At 36.2% G+C, this 21,120-nt stretch overlaps 1 protein-coding gene across 2 annotated transcripts in view; it reads right to left on the minus strand.

Annotated features, from left to right (window-relative positions):
* The window catches only part of LOC149797040 (rho guanine nucleotide exchange factor 17-like), a 236,502-nt gene that overhangs the window by 54,642 nt on the left and 160,740 nt on the right, over positions 1–21,120 (minus strand). For both annotated transcript variants that reach the window (XM_089961705.1, XM_089961704.1), the window contains exons 11-15: positions 20,342–20,454; positions 11,603–11,718; positions 10,649–10,740; positions 6,378–6,451; positions 1,969–2,174 (exon numbers count right to left, since the gene is read on the minus strand). In XM_089961705.1, the coding sequence (XP_089817831.1) occupies positions 1,969–2,174; positions 6,378–6,451; positions 10,649–10,740; positions 11,603–11,718; positions 20,342–20,454 (601 nt within the window). The remainder of the gene's footprint in view (positions 1–1,968; positions 2,175–6,377; positions 6,452–10,648; positions 10,741–11,602; positions 11,719–20,341; positions 20,455–21,120) is intronic.

Here is a 21,120-nt window from a genome sequence, read left to right on the forward strand (position 1 = left end):
CATCTTTACTTCGGATGCAAGGTTGGTGACCAAGACAAGCCTTGGGCTCCGCATATATGCTGTGCTACATGTACAACACAGCTTTCACAGTGGTTGAATTGCAAAAGGTCATCAATGCCGTTTGCAGTCCCAATGGTGTGGAGAGAGCCAAGCAACCACCTAAATGACTGTTACTTCTGCTTGGTTCCTCCTCTTTCCGGCGGAATAACGAAGCGAAAGAAGTCGAGAATAGTCTACCCAAACATTCCGTCTGCATTGAGACCAGTTCCACATGGTGAGGGACTTCCTATTCCAGAACCTCCAGCAGAATATTCTCTTGATTCATCTGACGAAGACAAAGGTGAGTCGACCTGTTCTTCTCCTGGTCCATCAGCATGCAGTGATCCAGATTTTCACTGTGGTGCATCATCAACCCCACACAGAATAACACAGGAAGAACTAAATGACCTGATTCGTGATTTGGACTTATCAAAGAACAAGGCAGAATTGCTAGGATCAAGACTCCAACAATGGAATCTTCTAGAAGAAGATGTCACAATTACTGCATATCGAAAGCGCCACCAGCAATTGGAGCCTTTCTTCAGAAAGGAAAGTAATCTGATATTCTGTTCCGATATTGAGGGCCTCATGAATGCTTTAAAAATCACTCATGACCCACAAGAATGGAGACTATTTGTGGACTCTTCGAAACTGAGTCTCAAGGCTGTGCTTTTGCACAATGGAAACATTCTTCCATCTATTCCAGTAGCGTATGCTGTCCACATGAAAGAGACATACGATAACTTAAGGCAGCTACTGAATTCCATTGAGTATAACAAGTACAGCTGGCACCTCTGTGGTGATTTGAAGGTAGTTGCCCTTTTAATGGGACTGCAGCAAGGATATACAAAATACATGTGTTTCTTATGCGAGTGGGATAGCCGAGCAAGGGAAATGCACTACATGAGGAAGGAATGGACTCACAGGCAGAATGTAGCCATTGGAGAGAAGAATATCCAACACCCAGCTCTGGTTGAGGCTCAGAAAATCTTGCTACCACCCCTTCACATCAAACTAGGTTTGATGAAGAACTTCGTGAAAGCCATTGACCGGACTTTGCCAGCATTCCGATACCTGCATGAAAAATTCCCTCGACTCAGCGAAGCAAAGATTAAAGAGGGAGTTTTTGTGGGTCCTCAGATTCGAGAGCTTTTCAAAGATGACCGGTTCAACAACTTGCTGGAAGGTGACGCGAAACAAGCATGGAATGCTTTTCGCCTAGTTTCTACAAACTTCCTCAGAAATGTTAGGGCAGAAAACTATAAGGAACTAGTAGAAGACATGTTGATGAAGTATAAGAAACTTGGCTGCAATATGTCTCTAAAGATTCACTTCCTTCATTCCCATTTGGATTTCTTTCCTAGCAACTGTGGTATTGTTAGTGATGAACACGGCGAACGTTTTCATCAAGATATCGCAACAATGGAACAAAGATACCAGGGAAGATGGTCCACTACAATGCTGGCTGACTACTGCTGGACACTCCTCAGAGATGCTCCCGAACAGCTGTACAAGAGACAGGCGAAGAAATCTAAGATGTAGTCAATGACTTGATTTTTTATAGGTAGGCTATTACAGTTGACCTTTTACTATTGGAATGCATTTCGTTATGTAAACATTAATTTCTTGCAGATTACAAAAAAACTAGAGCCAATTTTGCAATTTGACTGTCATATTCGTGTTCAGCACATAAAAATTGATAAGAATTGACTAATTTTATTTCAGTAACATGACTTTTGTAAAAATTTGTTGTCCAGTGTAATTAGTTTTACTTCATGCAGATGCAAAGTAAATTCATATCAACCACAAAAGATGTGCATCATGAGGAAGGCTATAAAATTTGATGTAAATTAAACGTTTCCTCCAGCATGTGACAGCTATACTTGAAACATTATTCAACAAAAATATGGACAAGTAGTATGCTTTTACCTCCTGAAACAACTGCTGTTGGCTGGCACAGCACATATGCACAGTATCCTGGCATTGCATCCTGGGACAGGAGTATTGAGTGTTACAATTGGTTCAGGTTGTAGACTGAGTAGACACATGTGACCCACATATCCATCACTGTTGCACACCCACACATCTCTGTAACCCTTGGCATTTAAACCATCAATAGGAGCAGCACAGGAAAACTACAAAGACAGCAAAGGATGCACAAATGATGGACTGGTCATGTAAAAAAATAATCAATCTGCAAGTGTTTTTTTCTCTTTCCAATTCATAGTAGCATATGTAATTGACATAATACACAATTCCAACCAGAAGGATTTCCTCCAGAGATGAGGGGTGTCTCCCATCCCTCCTGTTACTTATTGAAATCTACCACATACTCAAAATTATTATCAAAATTTGCTTTGGAAAAGACATTTTACCTACTTTCTTTTATACCTTGCTTGCAGTTTAGCATATTTTCCATGAAAACTTCTTGTGATCATAAAACTGTAAGTATGATGCTTTAACTGCTAATTCAACAAACAATAACCCAAAATGAATCACTGAATCAGTAGTAATTTGGAAAAGATAAAAGGATTCAAAACATTAATGGATTACAACTCAATTAAACATTACTAAAGAGCACAGGTGGTCAGTTTGGTATTGGTATTTAACATTTGTCTAAATCTAAAGTATGTGTCAACTCCCAAAGCTAAAATGCCAAAAGTGAAATAATCCAAATAGCACAAGAAACTCAGCAATGGATGGAAAAAGGAATTTCAATAGCTAGAATCAAGTTCAAAGAGTCATGAACATGCTTCTGCCATTCATATAAATTTGATTTACAAAGGAACTTCCAAAATTCAATCCAAAAAGCACCAATCTTGAGATGTTCTGGCAAACTGCCAGCAACCTGAATCTACCCAGAGGCAGGAAACAAACTTTTTGGTGGAATCAGTAGAGTAGCATTAACACTGCCACATTCCAGTGCAGATACAGAAAGGACATTTTCCATTCTGAGGAAAATTCAGGCTCACTTCAAAGGAAACCTAGATCAGGAGGATGGGGGGTGACATGGCACTAGTTCCTCTACCATTAGTGTGCCGAGATGCATAGGTGTTAGCAATATTCTATGCATCACTGCATGCAGTTCTCTTCCTCCGCCCAGCCCCTCGCCCCCGTATGTCATCCTTAAAAAAAAACTATGTTTACCCTGTACCATCCCCAAGTAATTAATTATATTTTTCAACATGAAACTTTGACATAAATGTAACTTTGACATACTATAGATTTTCAACATGGGAAATATGTGGTTTAGAACTCAAATTATTATACAGATACCCATTTTTTTCAATCAGTTATTGTAACACTGACTTGTAAACTTTATCCCTAAATCAAATGACTTCTTTCTTACCCAACTAGTGACTTTTCACAAATCTGGTGAAGGTACATGGTTAAGAACTAACATTTGTGTGCAGAAACCATATTTCTTCTTTTTGTAAGTGACCTTCACCTTTATGCTTTTAGCTCAAAATCAATATTAGTCCAGGTATGTAATGCAAAACTAATGCTATTATGCAGAAACCATTTTTATTTATATTTTCAGTTAATGTGTCCCTGACCTTGGATCTTTGAACCCAAAGTCTAAAGTGTGCTTATTTATCCCCAAGGCAGCCCTTCCATAAAGTTTGGTAACTGTAGACAGTAGAGGACTCTACTTACTATCAGGAAACCAGTTTCCTTTTTATAGTCACTGTGACCTAAACCTTTACTTGTTGACACAAAATTTTATAAGTTCTTCCTTACTCTAAGTGCAAGCCATTCACAAAGTCTGGCAACTGTTGATTATGGACATCTGAAGCATACATGTTGAATACAAAATGCTAACTGAGGCATCAACAAATAGTTGTACATTACATTCTATGCCACATTAAAAGGCTGGTGTATAAGATAAGAGTAAAAAAAAACAAAATTTAGCTTTGTTTTCTTCTTCAAAAAGTCTACTCTGTACTTCTTTTTATTTCAAACAAAGGTAAGTTTTAATTTCAATTAAACCATCCTAGTATTATGGTGCCACCTATCTATGGTTTACATACCTCTGATGACTTCACACTTATAGGAATGTTCTTATGTTGAATAAGAAGGCATGTAGAGCAAAATTAAACACATGTATAAACAATAATATATTAGCACTCAGCATGTGAGCATAACCACAATTTGTAAATTTTTGGGCAACTATTATTCTAAATACGATTAATTATTGAACATAAAAATGTGTGTACAGTAGTCCCCCTCTTATAAGGCCACCCCTAATGCAGCAAGAAAGTGGCCTTATAATGCGGGTGGCCTTTCTAGAGGGGGATGACAAATGCAAATAGTAAATACATATGAAAAAGTCACAAGTACATTTAATTTTAAATATTTAATATTTTAATTAAAAAATCACATGCATGATGTGAAATAAATGTAAAACAAACTTTGTCATCATTTGCAAAAGAATGCTATGAATAACCATTGATACAGTTATAAAACTGTCTTTATAATTATGTTACAGTTCACATCACGTCACTTTGTTGGTAACAGTCTAAAAAACAAACCAGTCTCATCACATTAAAAATATCCTTGCTGTCATATCCCCTGCATATATCGTTTAGTCTTTTGTTCCAATCTTCGACAACTTCATTATTAACATCAACTGATTCGCCGCTAATGACAGAATACTTGATATTGTGTCGCACTTGAAATCTGTGCAACCATCCGTTACTTGCGGTAAAGTCGTCATATCCCAGTTCAACTGACAAAATTTTTGCTTTTTCTTGTGTTTCAAATCAGGATACAAACGTCTCCTGGCTCAAACAATCTTCCTTTCTCCGTCCATTTCACCTTTCCACTTCTGCAGAATTGTTTCATTATCTTTCACGATATTGTTTATCTGAGTCTTCCCGACGTTAGTTTTCTGCAAGGATCCTCGACGACCCCCTCCCACCTCCCGTCAGTTAATTACTTTCACGTTCTCCTCTAAACTGAGAATTTTTATTTTCCTCGATGACATGTTCATCTTTTTGCAGTAAGTTATTCATGTTGCCAACTACAATACTAATAAAACAATTTTGTATGCATCTGAACAAATTGCCGTGTGTTCTTGTCACGTGATTCGTTAGTCGCAGTCTGGTACCCTATTGTTTTTAAACATTTCTTGAAACTAGGTGAGAGAAGCCAAAACGTCTTCGATATGTACCATTAACATCACCATATGTACCATTAACATCACGCAGATTTGACCTCGTGGCCGCTAGGATTCGTAATTTTGACAATTATTGTCAGTAGTAATAGCCACTGATTACCAAAGTGAACAAGCTCAACATCTTACTAAGGGAAGCCATAAAGGCCATTAAACCATTTTCCTGCTGACTTGGGTATTGTACATCGATACTGCCACTTCTCAGCTGTTTCTACTGTTCGATAATTGTTTTCTTAACAATTATCAGAGTGACTAAACCGGACATCTTATGATAACACAGTAGTAAGGCTAATTGGATTACATGTATGTACCCTTTTGTATGGATTAAAATTTGAGTCTTTCTCGGTTTTTATGGAATAAATTTGGCTTCTTGTGAGGCGTAAATGATATAATATTAACCTTAGTGGTAAATGTACTTTACTCAACACTTCTTTCAGTAACGAAAACCTGACATCAGGAAACAGAAATCAGATTACTTAACACACGTTATGAATACAATACTGGTTCTGGATACATATTCAAATAAAATGCGGCCGCTTGTGAGGGGTAAATTTTATGATTTTGCACTAATATGCTGGCCGCTGGTTGCGTTAGCCGGGTGGCCTTTCGCAAGGGGTACTTTTGAACACAAACTCGTCGGTGCCAACGTATTCTGGCCATAAGGAGCGGGTGGCCGCTGGTCAGGGGGGCCGTTCAAGAGGGGGACTACTGTATAGCAATGTTTTGAAATGTTTTTGAGGTCCATAATAACACTGACTGATTACGAATTGCATTTACAAACTGTTGATAAGACAAACATTCACTTATTTTGCTCTGGCTGTGTACCATTCTGCAATAAATTTTCTTAAATAACAAAAGAAGAAAATACCTTTTCCTACCCAACCATCAAAATAACAGCACCAAGGTATGCTTTAGTTTAATTGGTAAAGGGAAAAAATTTGAAAGTAGAGCAGTTCTCTTAAGTCAATGCAAGAGGCAGTCTGAATGCAATCATGGCAGCAACAAACCAATCATATCAATTTATTTAGGTGAATTATATATTAAAAATTAGCTTGAGGGGAAATATTTTTATGGCAGAAAATTTCATTCTAAAAATAGTCATCTTTTTAACAAATAGGTATTTTACATTTCAAAAGAGAACTGGATAATTTTTTACATGTACCTGCATTCCTGCCCTGGTCTTGGTAATCTGTAGTGCCTGCAAGAACTCTGGGGCTCTCTTGTCAGATAAAATGGCTACAAAAGAAGAAAAAAGTCACAATGGTATAAACTTGTATAACATGATTCAATAATATTCATTCTAGGATTAAAAACACATAGAGAAAGTGAACAAACGTTAAAGAGTTGAACACATGTAACCATTCTATGAGGGGCCCCAGAGTGGCTGAGTGGTCTAAAGTGCTCACTATTATGGATCACTGCCGTCTCATCTGTCTGTATGGGTTTGAGTTCTGGGCTCGACCAGTGTGGGTATGTGAGAAAGCTTGCCAGTAGCTTCTCATGGGTTGGTGGTTCTTTCCAGGGTTTTTCGGGATCTTCTTCCACCACTGATACTGGCCGCCATGTATAGCCTATCTTGTGCTGAAAAATGGCGTTAAACCCTATAACAACAACAACAACAACCATTCTATGAAACTTAAATAGCAGCAACTAGCTACATCCCAACATTACTGTACTAGCCATCAAGAATTATTGTAATGGACATCATGAATTATTATTTATGGAGACATCAAGAATTACTGTAATGGACAACATGAATTACATTAATGGACATAATGAAAAATAGTAATGGACAACAAGAATTGTTGTAATGGACAACATGAATTGTTGTAATGGACATCATGAACTATTGTAATAGACATCATGAATTATTGTAATGGACATCATGAACTACTGTAATAGACATCATGAATTGTTGTAATGGACATCATGAACTATTGTAATATACATCATGAACTATTGTAATAGACATCATGAATTGTTGTAATGGACATCATGAATCGTTGTAATGGACATCTGGAACTATTGTAATAGACATCATGAATTATTGTAATGGATATCATGAATTGTTGTTAAGATTTTAAAATGTCTTTCAGTGAAAACCTCTTGTTGATATGACCATCCATTCAGAAGGAGTAGCAATTACAAGATTTTCAAGCTGTCCACTATGGTGGCAATATTGGATGTCTGTGCAGCACCATTTCATTTAGAACCAACTAGACATCACAAGTCTCTTAGTGAAAACCCAATTTTAATATGCCATCTAATCAGGATGAGTAGCACTTAAGATGGCTGCTTTGGAGGCCATACTGGATATCCAAGCAGCTTCATTTTTCACTTATGACCAACTAGACCATAGGATAAATGTGTGTGAAATGCATTATGGCAATTTTCTATGTAATTTATTAAGAGGAGCAATAACAAAATGTGTGATAACAGATGGATGAATATCAAATCACAGACAGCAGAGGGATGACATTCTACAAACCATCCCATACAATTTTCTGGTCCATGACCAGGTGAGCTGAAATGAACAGAATTTAAGTATTTTACAGTTTTCCCTTACTGTACAAATAATAATATAATCCTATACTCTTCTAAATTTCCTATCTCTATCCATTTCTGTTATAATTTTTCACTTATATTCATGGAATAAAATCAGGCAATCAAAGTCTTTTTGTTCGCAAATCACTGGTGGTGAGTAGATTGGCGGTTTTTACCTGCCTAGACTAGTAGCTAATGCTATGTGACACGGGATGGTATGAAAGTGAATATTTTTCAAGGGATAAATGTCTTTGGTAGGCAGACCTTTCTTTAAATTATAAACTAAGTATCAATCAGCTCATTTCTTAAAGTTAACATTTACTGGATAGCTTCTCTGTATTAGATTTAGTATAACCTGGTGATTGTGACACGGTAGCCTCTAATAAGTAACTCCAGTTACAAACTTCTAAAACTCTCCATCCATTTAGAGGTCAGAGTTCTGTCATACATCAATTTTCATCACTCTGCAACATTCACTAAAAATTAATGCTTATCAAGATGGCGTAATTTACAGTAAATTCCACCCCACACAATTATGGCTTGTGAACGCATTGTCCCTTCAATCAAGCAGCTAGTCCCATACTTAATAAAGGCGGAAGGATTGCCATTATACACAGGCAAGCAGCCAGGTAATACCCTACATCATACAGCTAGAGTGATCACTGTTATCTACAGAGCCAAGCAGCTAGAAAATGTGCTACACAATAAAGTTGGAAGAATCACCATTACCCAGAGTCAAACAGCTAGACAGTCTGCTACATGATAAAGTTGGAAGAATCACCATTACCCAGAGGACAGCTAGACAGTCTGCTAAACAATAAAGTTGGAAGAATCACCATTAACCACAGTCAAACAGCTAGACAGTCTGCTACACAATAAAGTTGGAAGAATCAGCATTACCCAGTCAAACAGCTAGACAGTCTACTACACAATAAAGTTGGAAAAATCAGCATTACCCAAAGTCAAACAACTAGACAGTGTGCTACACAATAAAGTTGGAAAAATCACCATTATCCAGAGTCAAACAGCTATTCAGTCTGCTAAACGATAAAGTTGGAAAAATCACCATTACCCAGAGCCAAACAGCTATTCAGTCTGCTACACGATAAAGTTGGAAGAATCACAATTACCCAGTGTTAAACAGCTAGACAGTCTGCTACACAATAAAGTTGGAAAAATCACCATTACCCAGAGTCAAACAGCTAGACAGTCTGCTACACAATAAAGTTAGAAGAATCAGCATTACCCAGAGTCAAACAGCTAGACAGTCTGCTACACAATAAAGTTAGAAGAATCAGCATTACCCAGAGTCAAACAGCTAGACCGTTTGCTACACGATAAAGTTGGAAGAATCACCATTACCCAGAGTCAAACAGCTAGACAGTCTGCTACATGATAAAGTTGGAAGAATCAGCATTACCCAGTCAAACAGCTAGACAGTCTGCTACATGATAAAGTTGGAAGAATCAGCATTACCCAGAGCCAAACAGCTAGACAATCTGCTACACAATAAAGTTGGAAGAATCACCATTACCCAGAGCCAAACAGCTAGAAAGTCTGTTACACAATAAAGTTGGAAGAATCACCATTACAAAGAGTCAAGCAGCTGGACAGTATGCTACATGATAAAGTTGGAAGAATCAGCATTACCCAGAGCCAAACAGCTAGACAGTCTGCTACACAATAAAGTTGGAAGAATCAGCATTACCCAGAGTCAAACAGCTGGACAGTATGCTACACGATATAGTGGAAGGATCACCATCATCCTCATCCACAAACAAACAGCTAGGTGATCCCCCATAGCATACAGGTAAAGTGATCACTATTATCTTCAGAGTCAAACAGCAAGACAGTCACCCATATAAATAAAGGTCAAAGAATCACCATTATTTAGAGCCAAACATCTAGGCAGTCCCCTACACCATAATGGTAGATGGATCACATATAGCAGTGATAGCCTTATCTATAACTATAACCCTGAGATTTGGTAACAATACCTGACTGATTTTTGGAGGATGGTACTTGAAAGAATTTGGGTTTTTTTTAAGCATTGTATTCCTTCAAATAAGTTAGATATGGCTAAACTGTTCTCAATAAATTTGTCTACATAATGATTTTAAATTTCACACAAGATGAGGAAATGAAAAGCTTCCAACTTTCCACAAAATAAATAGAATCTTCAACACAGTTGAAAGCAAATGCTGTAAAAAATGAATTATACTGGTATTCAGGTCCAAATTCATGGCTGCTGGCAGTCCTGTGATCAGTCTCTTATAAACAAGGGTTCTATTGTTATTCATCCATTGATCCTCTCTTGCCTTGTTTATCTACTTCTTCACTCTAATTCCCATCACTAACACTTACTTGGTATTTCATGGACTCAATTTCAGCCAATTAAAATCCTGAAAATTCTCCATCTGAACAAGTCAGGTAATTTACTTCTCAATGCTGATTCTCAAAGATTTCCACCATTTTTATTTTCAAATAATACCTCTACTTTTGGTTCTACATGTTTTCTTTACTTTATTGCTCAAAGTTTCTCAAGCTAAAATCCGATTGGTTGGATTGTATATGGTGAAAAATGGGGTGGGCCATATTAACTCATCAGAGGTCAATACTAAAATGACCACTCAACTGTGGCACCCAGTAAACATATAAGACTATCATGGCAAAGAGAAGACTAGGTAGGTAAAATGCAACCAGTAACAACAGTAGTTGGAGATAATGAATTAACAAAAACTTGAGTGTTGATGCCAACACTGCTACTAATGCCACACTGTAAAGTAACAACTATGTGTTTCACCATGCTTATACAAGTGAGACAAACATGTCTGGAACATTCTAGTCTCAGTGGCATGTATCCTTGTAATTACTTTTCACTGTACTTACACAGCTTTTGCTTGGCATCAGTGAATCCAGTTTCCCATCCTGCTCTCTTCTCCCCAGAACTGAAGCTAACTTCCAGGTGAATAATACCTTCTCTGGAAATAGAAACCAAATTTTGTCATCATTTCATAATTGCAAGTTACTTTTATCTTTGATACGATTACACTGTACTTTCTCAGGATGTAACTTCATATCCAAGTTGATGACTGTAGTACCAACAGGCTCCATGAAAGTCACCGAAACTTTCAAAATTTACATAGTCAATGAAGGGTAAATTGCAGATCACTGTGACATACTTTTGATATTGTGGTGTAATGTTCCTCCAGATGCATGGACATATTAAGAATCTTGCATATACATAGAAAAGTGTACAAGAAAATCACCTAATTTAATAGTGTGCATTTTCACTGAAGTGTGAACATTGAGTTGCAGTGGTATACTTCTGGTAAGAAGTCTACTTCTTAATATGATGGATATAAGTTTCTATTTTCATGACTGTCAATAAGAAAATAGTACATTATCACCAGGTGTGAAAAAGTGGGTCACAGTGACCAATTCTGGAAAATGATGTAGTATTCCACCAAATGCATGCACAGATCTATTTCATGATGGAACAAGCAGGAATGTCCCAGAAATGATATAAATGCACAAAGTGTATGTGATCACCATAGCTCAAATAAAAGGTCACTGAGACCTAAATTTGGTATATATCCTTAGGATATTTGCAAAACATCATGTTTAACAACTACAAAATAATAGCATCAGAGAAACTTACATAGAACACAAAGGTGTATGTTTGTTAATACATACAGCAGTTATTACACTGGGAGTCAAGCACAACATCTCCTGCAGGTCAGCTACCAAACAGAACAAGCTGTTGCAGTAGATTCCTCCACCCACCCCCACCCCCAAAAAAGGAAAATAAAAGGGTCCTAAAATGTTACTAAGTTTACTTACTGAGTAGTGACAAGAAGTTCCATCTTGTTACTCTCTGCTAAGGAGGAACGGAGGTTGTGTTCTGAAAGCTGCTTTTTTAAACTTGTCTTCATCTCTTTTACAACTTCCTCCAGACCCTGGAATGAAAATGACAAAAACCACAAAATTAAACAAAAATTGCTGGATAAAGTCATGTTGGTCACACATGTATGCATATAGAAAGAGGACACAATATCAAAATGCAAAATTTCTACTGCAGTGCTCAATCCTTTCTAGGCAGAAGCAATTTTCAAAACTTGAATGATTGCTGCTTATATGCATACTGCCTTTCCATTAAATCATAACAGTTTTAATGCTCAAAATATTTCAGCCATCTTTTACACTACATGTTGTCCAAATTTTTGACAGATTTATCTTTTACACCAGCTGTTGTCAGAATTTTGTATGACAGATTTATCTTTAATGCTAGCTGTCCAAATATTGCTTAACTGATTTATCTATATTCTAGATATTGTCAGAAATGTTTTTGGCAGATTTATCTGTAACATTCGATGTTGTCAAAATGTTTTTGACAGATTCATCTTTTACACTAGATGCTGTCCAAACTTTTGACAAATTCATCTTATACACTATACATGTATGCTGTCCAAAAATTATGACAGATTCATCTTATACACTATACATATATGCTGTCCAAAAATTATGACAGATTCATCTTATACACTATACATGTATGCTGTCCAAAAATTATGACAGATTCATCTTATACACATTACATGTATGCTGTCCAAAAATTATGAGATTCATCTTATACACATTACATGTATGCTGTCCAAAAATTATGACAGATTCATCTTATACACTATACATGTATGCTGTCCAAAAATTATGACAGATTCATCTTATACACATTACATGTATGCTGTCCAAAAATTATGACAGATTCATCTTATACACTATATGCTGTCCAAAAATTATGACAGATTCATCTTTTACACAAGATATCAAATAAAATTTGAGATATTTACTACAACTCTGCAAATCTAGAAGTGGAATTATGAGCTGAACAGCATTTTAAGATATCAGAAAACCAAATAAATGTCTGGAAATACTAAATTATATTTAAGTAATTTATGTACAGACCTAATGTTTGGCATAGGTCTGACTGATGAGTACTCATACATGACTTGATTCAAATCTTGTAGAAGTTGATGTGACATGACATATGTGTACCAGCTGTTATCATACATAATCTGGCAATGTGTTGCTGCTTTTGTAGTGAAATGTAATGAAAACTGACTGATGAAGTTTATTATCGCTGCAATGTTTTTGTCCCCAAACAAAGAATATAAAGTTATATCAATTTTACACTGTATTTAAATACAGTAGTCCCCCTCTTATAAGGCCACCCCTAATGCAGCAGGGAAGTGGCCTTATAATGCGGGTGGCCTTTCTAGAGGGGGATGACAAATGCAAATAGTAAATACATATGAAAAAGTCACAAGTACATTTAATTATAAATATTTAATATTTTAATTAAAAAATCACATGCATGATGTGAAATAAATGTAAAACAAACTTTGTCATCATTTGCAAAAGAATGCTATGAATAACCATTGATACAGTTTTAAAACTGCCTTTTTAATTATGTTACAGTTCACATCACGTCACTTTGTTGGTAACAGTCTAAAAAACAAACCAGTCTCATCACATTAAAAATATCCTTGCTGTCATATCCCCTGCATATATCGTTTAGTCTTTTGTTCCAATCTTCGACAACTTCATTATTAACATCAGCTGATTCGCCGCTAATGACAGAACACTTGATATTGTGTCGCACTTGAAATCTGTGCAACCATCCGTTACTTGCGGTAAAGTCGTCATATCCCAGTTCAACAGACAAAATTTTTGCTTTTTCTTGTCTTTCAAATCAGGATACAAACGTCTCCTGGCTCAAACAATCTTCCTTTCTCCGTCCATTTCACCTTTCCACTTCTGCAGAATTGTTTCACTATCTTTCACGATATTGTTTATCTGAGTCTTCCCGACGTTAGTTTTCTGCAAGGATCCTCGACGATCCCTTCCCCCCCCCCCTCGTCAGTTGAATTACTTTCACGTTCTCCTCTAAACTGAGAATCTTTATTTTCCTCGATGACATGTTGATCTTTTTGCAGTAAGTTATTCATGTTGCCAACTACAATACTGATAAAACAATTTTGTATGCATCTAAACAAATTGCCGTGTGTTTTTAAAGGAAGTGATCTTGTCACGTGATTTGTTAGTCACAGTCTGGTACCCTATTGTTTTTATACATTTCTTGAAACTAGGTGACAGAAGCCAAAACGGCTTCGATATGTACCATTATCACCATGCAGATTTGACCTCGCGGCCGCTAGGATTCGAAATTTTGACAATTATTGTCAGAAGTAATAGCCACTGATTACCAAAGTGAACAAGCTCAACATCTTACTAAGGGAAGCCATAAAGGCTAATAAACCATTTTCCTGCTGACTTGGGTATTGTTCATCGATACTGCCACTTCTCAGCTGTTACTACTGTTCGATAATTGTATTCTTAACAATTATCAGAGTGACTAAACCGGACATCTTATGATAACACAGCAGTAAGGCTAATTGGATTACATGTACTTACCCTTTTGTATGGATTAAAATTTGAGTCTTTCTCGGTTTTTATGGAATAAATTTGGCTTCTCGTGAGGCGTAAATGATATAATATTAACCTTAGTGGTAAATGTACTTTACTCAACACTTCTTTCAGTAACGAAAACCTGACATCGGGAAACAGAAATCAGATTACTTAACACACGTTATGAATACAATACTGGTTCTGGATACATATTCAAATAAAATGCGGCCGCTTGTGAGGGGTAAATTTTATGATTTTGCACTAATATGCTGGCCGCTGGTCGCGAAAGCCGGGTGGCCTTTCGCGAGGGGTACTTTTGAACACAAACTCGTCGGTGCCAACGGATTCTGGCCGTAAGGAGCGGGTGGCCGCTGGTCAGGGGGAACGTTCAAGAGGGGGACTACTGTAGATGTATGTGCATCATTATCATTATACAAGCACAGAAAATCTAAAGTGACATGAGTTAAACAAAAGAAAAAGATAAATACAACAAATTTTACTTGCAAGAGGCTGGTTGATGTTTCAGTAAAATGTGTTTAGGTATGGGGTTTATGGCACATCAGTGCAATCATGACTTAACAATGCTACTTAGATATTTCCAAAAAAGGTATACAAAATAAAAGTAAAGGCAAAGGCAGGTAAATTCCTAAAAAACTTTATTTTGTTGGGGTGGTGGTGGACATAAACTCTATTCTTTTAAAAGTCCAAGGCCATCTCAACTGGAACATTGTTGTTGTTGTTGTTATAGGGATTAACACCAATTTCAGCACAAGATAGGCCACACATGGTGGCCAGTATAAATGGTGGAGGAAGAACCTGGGAAAACATTGTAAAGAACCATCAACCCACAAGAAGCTACCAGCAAGCTTTCTCACATACCCACATTGGCCAAGGCTGAGACTCAAACCCACACAGACAGGTGAAATGGCAGTGATTCACAATGGTGAGTGCTTTAGACCACTCGGCCACTCTGGGCCCCTCAACTGGAACATCACTGACGGATGCACCAAAAGTCAAAAAGGTTACCTCCATTTATTCATGTCTTATGGAATGCAGGAGGATGCAAATAAGCCTATTCTACATTCCATAGCTTCCTTCATGAATATTAATTAGGGTGCAAATAAGTCTATTCTACATGACACAGCTCCCTTCATGAATATTAATGAGATGCAAATAACCCTAATCTACATGCCATAGCTCCCTTCATGAATATTAATAAGGATGCAAATAAGCCTATTCTACATTCCATGGCTACTTTAATGAATATTAATGAGGATGCCAATAACCCTATTCTACATTCCATAGCTCCCTTTATGAATATTAATGAGGATGCAAGTCTATTTTACACTACACAGCTCCCTTCATGAATATTAATGATGACAACCCTATTCAACATTCCATAGTTCCCTTCATGAATATTAATGAGGATGCAATAAGCCTATTCTACATTCCATAGCTCCCTTCATAAATATTAATGATGATGCAAAAAGCCTTTTCTACATTTCATAGTTTCCTTTATGAATATTAATGAGGATGCAATAAGCCTATTCCACATTTCATAGTTCCTTGATGAATATTTATGAGGATGCAAATAAACTTATTCTACATTCCACATCTCCTTTTATGAATATCAATGAAGATGCAAATACCTGTTTAAGGCTATAAACATTATAACCAACACTGGTTTTGGGGATGTGATAAAATTTCCAGAAGACAAAATGATTTACTTAGGAAAATTCCATTGTAAAAAATGATTTTAACAACATACAAAAGAGGAAGCTACATTGTCTTGCCTAATACCCAAAATCTGACTGTCTGTTAAAAGTGTAAATGGTAGAATCAAGCAGTGGATAAAACAGTATGAAAATATTTGATCCTGACCAATGGAGATTTTGTCTAAATATTATGTGCAATGTGCAACTATTTGAAAACATATTCAGCACAGCCAAACAGTGATCCTGTAATTGAGGAAATGACCAAAAACATGAACCAAAGAAATAAAATAAAATTGTACTTTAGAATGGAATAATGCTAAAGAGTTTCATTTTGCAGGCAGTGGATGATGAAGACCTTTCCCAGTATCCTTCTTTGATATCAGAAGCTCTCAGAACAATAAGAATTGGTTGTTCATCACAAAGAGCAAGCTATACCATGAACACGTGGAAAGGACACCATATATACACTACTAGTAAATTCACAGTATTGTTCATACAGTTAGAATTAAACATGACATTGCAGCACATGAATCAGGGGTGGGATATCCTGTTTTTGTGTAAAATGTTTGTTTCTGTAACTAAACATTGCCCAAGAGCTTGAATGCAGTAAAATTTCCTTACATCAAACACAGAGATTTATATTTTTTTTAAATGTAATTGTTTGAAAAATACTAATGACTTCACATGATTTACAATTCAAAACATTTTAAAAGGTACATAGCTAAATAATTACGTTTCAAATTATCATGTGACACAATTATATCAAAATTAGTATTGAACGTTCTTTGATTTAGTCCCCAACAGTCCTTCATGGATGAAAGACATAAATATATCAATACACAAACAATGCTGTACACTTTAGTGCCAAGGATGGGAGATCCTGTTTTTGTTAAAATGTTTGTTTCTGGAACTAAATGTTGCCCAAGAGCTTGATTCCATATCAGACCAAAATAATTACAAAGAAAGCTTTGTCTGGGTGTTGAATCACTGTCCTTCCAACCTTGTTATCTGGGTGTACTTTATGAGCAATGAAGTTCTGAAATGTTCCGTTTGCTTGAAAACCATCATCATCATCATGTAAGAAAAAAACCCAACTAATTATCCACTTTGTTTATTTCAATGTGGTCAAGATTACAATTGACACAGTCTAAAATAACGATTTCCACCACAAATTGGATATATTTTCATCAAAATCCACATCACTGCTATCGCTTGCTGCTTCAGTATTATCAGCAGTATTGATCTCTGCACATTAAAACTCATGTTTCAAATAAAACATTCAACTAATCATCAACTAAGTTAATTTTGAAGTAAAGATAACAATCCACAGTCTAAATTTTAATTTTTCAAAAGAAATGATCGAAATATTCAGCAGACACATAACTGCCATCACTTGCCTCTGCACTACTGTCTGTCATCTTGATCTATGCATGCTAAAACTCAATTTTTAAATCGAACTTTTTTACCCACTTTGGAGTTCTTTTTCTAATTCATGCTGTCACTGCATGATATAGCATTTATGTACCTTCCACCATAACTTCCTTCTTTTCAAAACAGTACACATAAATGATGATGTATTACACAGCGAAATGCACACAGGATGCAGAGAACTTACAACTAGAATCATATCCCAATGAAAATGTAAAATATGACTAGAAGTCCCATATGAAATGGGTTAAATGCAAACCCTCTACAAACTTTGGTCAAAGTACATAGCCTAGAACAAAAGTTATTATGAAAAACCATTGATATTCCTTTAATCAGTGACTATGACCTCTGACCTTTTGAACCACAAACCAAAAGAATACTTTCTTATCCAATGTGTAAGTCATCCACAAACTTTGATGAAGGTACAAATAACTGCAATTGTACAGGGTGTAGAAATAAAGATTTTGTGCTGAAACCATTTTTCTTCTTTCAGTCACAGTGGGTGCCCTGAGTGGCTGAGTGGTCTAAAGCACTCACCCTTCCTGATCACTGCCATCTCAATGCTGTCTGTTATGGGTTCGAGTCTCAGGCTCGGCTAATGTTGGTACATGAGAAAGTTTGCCAGTAGCTTCTCATGGGTCGTTAGTTCTTCTCAGGGTTTTCCAGTGTTCTTCTGCCATCAGTTATACTGGCCACCATGTATAGCCTATCTTGTGCTGAAAAATGGCATTAAACCCTAAAACAACAACAGTCAGTGACCTGGATCATAGGCCTGTTTTGATACAAAATCAAAAAGATCCTTTCTTTCCTCAAACGAAATCGAATAATAAAGTTTAGTCCAGGTATGAAATGAACAACTAATCTAATTATATGGAAATCATATGTCTTCTTTCATTTATCGTAACCTTACAGCTTTTGACTCCAAAATCAAAAGGATTCTTCTTGACCTCAGGTGCAAGGTGGAGGTATGTGGTATATGTCTTATAACTTTGGACTTAAATTATCATGCAGAACAGGATCACGATATGTTCCACCAAAATTACGGACATAAAAATGTGGAATAAAAACAAAGAAAATATTACCATGGTCATCCAGAACCTAATCAGTTCTTAAGACCCACTCTAAATACAGAACTGCTCTGGCTCTGTTGAGCAGTTTTTGAGTGATCAGGCTTACAAGATTACTTTACTATGCTCCATAATGTAAAAAAATTGAGAACTGAAAAAAAATGGCCTGAAAATCTAAAACAAATAATCTATAATTATGCTATTACCAACTTTCATTTGCAATTTTTGCTCAGTCATGCTAGCAAGACATCCAAAATATGTAAAACAACATGAAAACTTGCTCAGATAGTCTGAAAATCAAATTATGTCATCTAGATCCTAATACAATCAAGCCTACCAAATTTCTTTGTCTATCTCAGATGATTTTTGCAGTATTATGTCACTCCAATTTAAAATTATAATAGGTCTTTCAGGTGTTAGACTGATGCAAAATAAACCATGAATATTTAACAGGCCTCTGTATATAAAAGTATTTGCTACTCTGAAATCTACTTTATGTTTAAATCAGTTTTGTTCTTGTAAGCGTTCAAAATTTGAGTTTGTGTTCACTTAAGAAGTTTTGTAAATATGGGATCAGAACCTATGGTAAGAGTTATATAGGTCATGCAGGCATTCAGAACCAACCATTTCAGTAACGAGTGCAATTTTTTAGAATTTGATTACACACACCTTTAAATGGCAATTATTCACTTTTTTTAATCCTCATAAATACCTATTCCTTTGGGTAAACATTATTTATATGCATCAATAAACATGTATGGCAAAATTAATGTTAAAGTACATGGAGATTTTGGAAGTTAGCCTAAGGGTTTGATCAAGTAACAATGGATAGAATATTGTACGCTATGACATCACAATGAAAGCTGCACATATTGCATAAAATCTGTACTACTGCATTGTTTGTTATGATAGACTCAATGTCCACTTTTCTTAACCCATTTTAGTACCCAGCCACCATTTTAAAAGTCCACAGCAATCAATAATGTCCTGATTTTTTTTTACATTTAAGTTGCAGCACATTCTCCAATCAGGATTGAATAAACTTTGGTTAAACTATAGTTGTATTAAATTTCTAAACAACAATTAACACCTATTTTAATCTGTGTACTGTGCACACATAGCCACAATGACATACACTGTAATCCCCTGAGTACTCTGCATACAGACCCACACTGACATACACTTTAATCATCTGAGTACTGTGCATACATGACCACACTGACATACACTGTAATCATCTGAGCACTGTGCATACATGACCACACTGATATACACTGTAATCATCTGAGTACTGTGCATACATAACCACACTGACACTTTTAATCATCTGAGTAATGTGCATACATGACCACACTGACATACACTTTAATCATCTGAGTAATGTGCATACATAGCCACAATGATATACACTTTAATCATCTGAGTACTGTGCATACACATCCACACTGACAGGCACTTTAATCATCTGAGTACTGTGCATACATGACCACACTGACAGGCACTTTAATCGTGTGAGTACTGTGCATACATGACCACACTGACAGGCACTTTAATTATCTGAGTACTGTGCATACATGACCACAATGACAGGCACTTTAATCATGTCTTGGGACCCAATCAAGCCATCTAAAGATCTTGGTCTGGAAATTTTTTAGCATAAGACCAATGTTTCCCTCCCTTCGGGTGAGGGGTGGGATGGAAGAACCAACAAAAATCTAGCAAAAGCGACGGGCTAGTTTCATGGTGCTTACATGCAAGTAAGTATGCTACAAATTACATGGCCAAGCGAGGCAGTCCACATTGGGAAAATAATTTTTTTTTCAAAATGTTTGCTTGCATCAAGTTGTCTTTGTTTGAGTTTGGTTAATGAACTGGGGTCAGGGTGGGTAAATGTAAAGACTCACAGAATGCTGGCAGTTCAGTTTATTGGTCAGTTCAGAAATCTGGTTCAGTAACTCCAGGTCCTCTTCCACCTGCTCTTTGTCAATGGTTGACCGCCTTGTCAAGGATCCTTGACCTGCAAGAAATGATTATCTAATTCCTGCACATTACAGTTTCTTTTCACTATGATCAAAATGGATGACAAGAGGTTTCAAACTGGCTGCAGAATATTTTCAAACATAAAACATAGAATTTATGAGAATTCTGAATAATGTTATCATCAAATTAATAACAAACATTGGTATTATATTTCATAGTTGTTATGCATGAAAAATGCCAACCCCTACCAATATGAAACTGAAATGCCAGCTTTAAAATATCAGAATCTTAATATAAAAATAAAAAATACCTCAAATTTTTATCAAACAAATTTTAAATATTAAACCTTACTAACTGAAAGTGCTTTTCGTTCCTACAGTCATCTTTCCCACCATGTGGTATCCTGAAGTCAATCACGAAAAGATTTGCAAAGACATATTCAATCCTGCATTAATGCCCTATGTGTCATGGTAGAATTTATGTACAGCATACCGTTCTTCAGTACAGAAATAAAATCCTCATCAGACATTTTCAATCTTTTAAAACTTTTATCAGATGAATTGGGGTCATGATGTCTGATTGGTCAGTATTCAATCGGTTTTGTCTGACTGGTTGGTATTCAATCAGTTTTGTATGAATGGTCAATATTTAAATGATTTTGTCTGATTGGTCAGCATTCAATTGATTTTGTCTGATTGGTCAG

This window comes from Sinohyriopsis cumingii, chromosome 6, assembly GCF_028554795.1.
Source record: "Sinohyriopsis cumingii isolate HCF-2022 chromosome 6, ASM2855479v2, whole genome shotgun sequence".
NCBI lineage: Eukaryota > Metazoa > Mollusca > Bivalvia > Unionida > Unionidae > Sinohyriopsis > Sinohyriopsis cumingii.